This window comes from Rhamphochromis longiceps, linkage group LG4, assembly GCF_057381845.1.
Source record: "Rhamphochromis longiceps isolate RC_006_pf linkage group LG4, R_longiceps_female_GT1.1, whole genome shotgun sequence".
Lineage (NCBI taxonomy): Eukaryota > Metazoa > Chordata > Actinopteri > Cichliformes > Cichlidae > Rhamphochromis > Rhamphochromis longiceps.
Genome location: NC_140560.1, coordinates 20,171,932 through 20,178,753, shown reverse-complemented (window position 1 = coordinate 20,178,753; position 6,822 = coordinate 20,171,932). Strand labels below are relative to the sequence as shown.

Genomic DNA, 6,822 nt, shown 5'->3' with positions numbered 1-6,822 from the left:
TAACTGCCTATATTCTCATTTCTGTGGCACAAAGTTAGACTGGACACTGTTTTCAGGGGAGAATTAGAAATCTTCATGTGACAGAAGCAGCAGTGAGTGGCAGATACACTGGACTCCAATGATTAGAGGATTACGCTCTAAGACAATATAGCAGTCTTAACGTGCCTGATTATAGCTGCTGACCTTGCTCTGTCAGCTGATGCCTTTTATTGCCACTCCAAACATCACAAGGGCACAAATTGTGTACACATTAGTGGGGGAAAAATACAGGAGCCATACACAATATAAACACCATACCATAAAAAGGAGCCCCAGCAGAATGGCTATATGGAAGTGATTCTGGAGGACATGTGACACCGAGATCTTTACAGTGAAAACAGCCCACAAGGCATGCTGCAAAACACAGTGCTGCTGGCTGGCAGTCCACTCACTCACCCGCCCACTTCCACTTTAAGATAGATGGTGAATCTGAATCTGCTGGGCAATGTCAAATCGTATAATCCCCCTCTATTTCAGCCACCCCTGCCTCATCTGTCATGTCTTGTTCCCTAAAGCACTTTCCACAGGAGCCCTGTTTGCTCGCATTTACAGCTCACATCAAGCACATGACTCTGCTTGGGAAACATAAGAATGTCCACTCTGTCAGACTTTTTTTTTTTTTAATAAAAAGCACTGCTGCCATGGTAAATAAGGCGATCTATCTATCTATCTATCTATCTATCTATCTATCTATCTATCTATCTATACGACCTCAAAGTTGTCAGCAAAGTAAATTAATCAGGATAACGACTTTATTTCCGTTTCACATAACACCATTAATCATGAGGAGAAAGCACGTTTTCCTTATTGTGGTTTTAAAGGCTTTTAAAGCCCCAGCGACTCTTCCTTTCTTGAGCAGATACCTGTGTGTGTGCCGGTTCACTTTAAATTGGGCAACAGCGTGCGTTCAGCCGAGCGATGACGTGCGCAGCCTACATCAGCACCTTGGATACGGGTACACCATTCACAGTATGGTTCCTGCCCCATTTTAGGCCAATCAGCGCTTGTGTTTTCTAGATAGCATGCAGCACAACCCACACTGCTTGCCAGCTGTATCGTTCCGCTGTGGGGAATCTCCTCTCAGGCGTTATACATTTATCACAGATCCTGCAGCTTTTCGTGGCAGGTAAAAAAAAAAAAAAAAAAAAAGGGGGGGGGGGGTCTTTGTGACTATTCTGTGACGAAATGTAGGCGCAAATTATTTTAAGGCCCCTTTTTCTGGTATCAACATGGCACAGAGCTGTTAGTCTTAAATATTATCTGATTGCGACGACTAAAACCTGCTGGGTGGGTTATTATAACATATTTACTTCCCGGAAGTGCCACAGTTTCACCTTTATGTTTGTTTCAAGTCAGCTCGATCTCTTTACATAATACTGCTAGTGAATAACATTAATTAGGACTTTTGCCTTTTGCTGTCAGCACAGACCTAGGTTATCTCTGACGCAAACTCCTCATCACAGGCGTCTCTCGTCTCACAGGACCGTTTGTCCGAGTTTGACAGCGCCGATCAGCCAATCAGTGCTCGCCTCGGGCGTCACGAAGAGGGCGGGACTCCCGCCGCGGACCAATCGCAGGCGCTTGCATTGTTTTGACCTCTGGAACCGCATCACCGCCTACCTCGTGCCCATGGCGGAGGAAAGCTATAAATACGAGCAACGCCGTATCAGAAGAGGACGAAGTTGCGAAACTCCCGAGAAAGGAGGGAGCTACTCTGCAAGCCTGCTGAAAGAGGAGAGCTAAAAGACAAAAAACCGAAAAATAACCTTAAAAAAACCGTAAACGCCAATCCTCCAAAAATCTACGTGTACTGGAAGACTTTTTTGTAACGCTGATAATTTATTATATGTGAAGAAAGTATTTATACTTTTTTTTTTCCTATTTGCACTAACTAACGGTACTTCAGAACTACTGAGAATCTTTATTTTTTACAAAAAAGTAAGTACTCCAGCTCTCTTGTTTCTGCTAATGTGTGTGTGTCGCTGTCTTTATTATTGCTCTTAGTTGTACTGTAGCTCTATTCGTACTTAACTATAAGCTGATCTGCTGCGTCAGTTCACGAAGTTAGGGAGGGGTGTGTATAGGCTGTGTGTGCTCTTTTTTTCTCTATTCTTATGTAAGCACATAGCGATACCTCCACAGACTCGAAATGAGTCCGATGTGGTGTTGAATTTTCACTGCAGCCCGTTATTATTTTTTTTATTGTATCGCCTTTTTCTAGTGTCAGTACAGTCTGTTCCTGTGCGCTGCAGTTTCTGCAATATTATGCCTTTCTTACTGTAACACCAGCCAAGACCTGTAGCTACAACTGCGACCAATCTTTATTAGTGAGGTGTAGACACTGCAGATTTTTGGGGTTTTATTTTCCAGTGTGGGCTAGCTTCCCCCTCTGAGAAATAAAATAATCCACTCTGGGGCATTTCAGCAGCCTCTACAGGCTGACTCCCTATAGACCCTCTCTGTCTAGCTCTTCTCGGTAGAAGAGGGCTATTTCTGTGCTGCCTGCATCCAGCCTTCGTTTCAGTAAATGTTTAATGGCTAAATCCTTTCGCAAAAATCGCAAAACATGGGCGCAGACAGGTTGTTCGGCGACACTGCTTCGACTAATCTGTGCCGTATGCATACCATACCAACCCAGTAGCACGGTTATAAGCCTGAAATCCAACCGGATCGTTTCTTTGCCAACTTATCCACCATTAGGTATTATCTACAAAGCAGTCACTAAGTCAAGCTTACCCTTTTTAGATAATGAAATGCGGTAACCCCGCAGTAGTTTTCCTGTCTCCTGCTGTAAGGAGGATATCTAGAAGCCTATTATGTAATAGGATTCTCAGTCCTAGTGTGAGGTTAATGTGCACGATGCCTACTTCTTGACATTTAGATGCAGGGTTGACAACAGTATAGCCCAGCTGTAGTGCCTCTTCTGTTTATTTATATCAATATATTCATATTATTAGAATATATTCTGTATATTCCTCTTTTCTAGTTTATTTTACCTTTAAGATCCTGCTTTGGTTGGCCATTTTATGGCTTACAGCCTACATATTTATGAGCTCAAATGGTCACAGTACAACATACCTGCTTTAAAAACAAATGCTTAATAATTAAAGCACCCTCCTCCCTTCGTTTTAGCTGTGTAGCCATACTGCATGATCATTCCAAATATATTTTCATGTACTTATACATGTGTTTTGTCCCTCCCCCACTTTTAATTCTTGCAGGAAAAAATATCACACCCTGTGGAAGGACACCACTTACACAAAACCAGCACTTCTGATTTTGATTTTTTTTTCCCCAACCTGTTTCATCCAAGTTCTGGTTACTTTTGCCATCCCGACTGGAGAGAGCAGCTGTGCTGCCAAACACGGATAAACAAAGCAGACCCAGTGGATACGTTCAAGGTCAGACACAAATAATCTTGTTGCATCGGGTAAACTTCAGCAGTTAGCTATGCAGCTTGAAATCCAAGTAGCCCTCAACTTCATCATCTCATACCTGTATAACAAGCTGCCCAGGCGGCGAGTCAACATTTTTGGCGAGGAGCTGGAGCGGCAGCTGAAGCAGAAATATGAAGGACACTGGTACCCGGACAAGCCATACAAAGGTTCAGGATTCAGATGCATCCACGTTGGGGAGAAGGTTGACCCCGTGGTGGAGAAGGCAGCCAAAGAGAGTGGGCTGGACATTGAAGATGTCCGCAACAACCTTCCCCAGGACCTCAGTGTGTGGATTGACCCCTATGAGGTGTCCTACCAGATTGGGGAGAAGGGGCCCGTCAAAGTGTTGTACGTCGACGACAGCAACGAAAGTGGAAGTAGCAATGTGGGACTTGATTTGGACAAAGAGATCAAGAACAGTTTCAATCCAGACGCGCAGGTCTTCATGCCCATCAATGAGCCTGTGAATGGTGCCTCCCCGGGTTCCAGCTCGCCCTCCCCACCCTTTGGCCACTCGGCAGCAGTAAGCCCCACCTTTATGCCCCGCTCCACGCAGCCTTTAACCTTCACAACAGCCACCTTTGCTGCCACCAAGTTTGGCTCCACTAAGATGAAGAGCAGTGGACGCAACAATGGCGGCAGTGGTGCTGGGAACAAGGTGGCACGTACCTCTCCCACCAACCTGGGCCTGAATGTGAACAGTCTCCTGAAACAGAAAGCCATCTCCACCTCCATGCACTCTCTGTACGGGTTAGGCCTCGGCGCGCCGCAGCAGCAGCACCAGAAGCCCTCGGCACTCTCCCCCAATGCCAAGGAATTTGTGTTCCCCAGCCTGCAGGGCCAGGGCAGCCAGAGTGCTCTTTTCCCCAGCGACAGCTCGCTCAGCCTCAGCCCGCTGCAGTACAGCAATGCCTTTGATATGTTTGCGGCCTACGGTGGCCTTAATGACAAGTCGCTTATGGATGGCTTGAATTTCAGCTTGAGCAACATGCAGTATTCTAACCAGCAATTCCAGCCAGTTATGGCCAACTAGTACACGTGAAGGTACTACTTAAGCTACTACTTCATACAGAAACGACCAGAGATAATGTGATGGGGGGAAACAAACACAAATGCACATTTCAAAACAGAAATAAAAAAAAAAAATTAAAAAAAAGTAAACAAGAACAGAATGTCAAGTATAAAAGGAAAAAGTGACTTGTCACCTGTAAGATCTTTGTTACGAGTCTAAGAGCATGAGCCCGAGGGTGAATTATTTTGCCCCCTTGAGTTATACCTTTTTCTTTTCCTTAATGAAGCTTGTAGTACAAAATGTCCAAGCTTGGTTACCTAAACTTCAACATGCATCATTGTTATTTCTTTTGCCAACCAAGCACAAAATATTTTTTTTATGTGACTGTTTAAAAAAAAAAAATAAATAAAATAAATAAATAAATAAATAAATAAATAAATAAATATATATGAAAAGACAAAAAAGAGAAAAAAACAACACAAGTCATGGCCTCTTTTCAGTATTTAAACATAACTGGACATCGCCAATTATTTTTTGTTTTGTTTTTTTCAAGAGATTGGCATAAATAAGTGGGATTTCCTGGTCTTTTTCTAATTGTATAATTTAATTTAGTACAGAGTTTGTAAAATATCAGAGTATCTATTGTTTCTACGACATGGTATTGCATTTATATCTTTTTACTACTCCAGTGATCTGTGATGGCTGCAGCAACTTTATGTTTTCTTTTTTATTGAAATAAAAAATGAATTTATCATTTAAAAAAAAAAAAAGTAAAAAAATTGACTATCCTAAAGATTGTGTACAGAATATTCCGTAGTGGTGGGATATAAGAATATTTGCTTTCTTTCTTTCTTTCTTTCTTTTTTTCAAAAAAAATACATGAGAGTTGTATTTTCTGTTAAGAGTTTAAAAGATTTTTGCTATATCATGGACAAAATGTAATCGTATATTAATTTTGTACCTACATTGTGCAATACTTGATAAAAACAAACGGTATAACAAAGTATTCAGAGTCAGTGTCTTACATGTTAAGAGAGACTGATGGTTTATTAAGTTTGTATTAAAAAGCTTGAAAATAATTGCCCTGGTTCACTTTGTCGTTGGTCTTTGTGGTTCAGTTGGTGAAGGCGAGTGCACTGAAGTCACTGGTGCGTAGCCATGTCATTAGCGAGCATGAATAGTGCTTTTAAGTTAGAGATTGCAGGTTTCGTGTCTACAACATAGTTTCAGGAACAAAGTTGCTCTTACACATGACATTTCATAACACATTGTTTTATTTCCTCTGCCTGTAACGCAGATATGCCAGTACACAAGCAACACTGCTAGCTCTTGGCACTTTTTTCTTTTTTCACGCCCTGCAGACTTGGGCCAAGTGCCATTGCACACACGTTTAATGCGAGTGTGACTCTGTCTACCCTGATAACCTCTTAGCTTAGGCTCACATTTAAGTCGAGGCAGGATAAACCAGTCAACTGGATTCTGAGGTGTACTCTGCACAGCGTGTATAGAAGGCAGAAGAACCTTGGATACGATGAAAATGCCCACTTGTAGATTAGAGAAATGATGTGGCATATTTTGTGGTTCAAGTGAAAAAGCAGAACTGCATAATCAGTGTGATGAGGCGGACATCAGTCATCACTTTAACTGTGTAAACTGAAAAACCGAGTGAAAGATATGTTCATTATTTACGTTTTACTCAGTGTCTTCAAGGATGTGGGCTGGTAATGGGTGCTTTTGGTGCAGGGAAAAAACATTTTATGTAAATAGACATATTAAGACAGAACAAGTGGACTGAAGCCCAGAAACCACTAAAAAATATAAGGTAACTCAAGTCTTTGGATGCTCAGCTCATTTTGCAGTTTTGAATTTGAATTTAGTTTGGTAATGTCAAACTAGGGAAGGCAATCGGATGATACCCCCACATAAATTAGAATATTTACAACGATGGACGTGTAATTATAGAAAAAACCCCTGATGTCTAGGACTAAAAAATGCATCAGATTTAAGGATCAGTGCCTGGGTTGCCATTACTGAGAGCTGCGTCACTGCTGTTTGTTCTGATGAGAGGTTGCTGAACTGTATCATGCCAGCACCGACCCTGCTGACATATCTTTGTCCCTTTGGGGCTGCCTCATCATTGCTTGTCTGTCTGCATGTCCCCTGATACACTCGGGGCTTGATAGGCAGTGCAAAGTTCAGCGTGTGTGTTGGTTTATCTCGGCCGCTGATACAGGCTCTGGTGTGTTTATCTTGGTACGTGACACGGTGTTTGTGCACAAGTGTTGGGTCATTCTCAAAAATACTGGGGTGGGGGCTGGGAGTCGGAGCTCCTGC

At 42.5% G+C, this 6,822-nt stretch overlaps 1 protein-coding gene across 1 annotated transcript; it reads left to right on the top strand.

Moving 5' to 3' along the window:
* Positions 1 to 1,703: 1,703 nt before the first annotated feature.
* Positions 1,704 to 5,351, top strand: LOC146671460 (protein Tob1-like). The gene is made up of 2 exons (XM_085403659.1): positions 1,704 to 1,977; positions 3,261 to 5,351. The coding sequence occupies exon 2, from the start codon at positions 3,490 to 3,492 to the stop codon at positions 4,507 to 4,509; it is 1,020 nt and encodes a 339-aa protein (XP_085259785.1). The 5' UTR covers positions 1,704 to 1,977; positions 3,261 to 3,489; the 3' UTR covers positions 4,510 to 5,351.
* Positions 5,352 to 6,822: the final 1,471 nt, after the last annotated feature.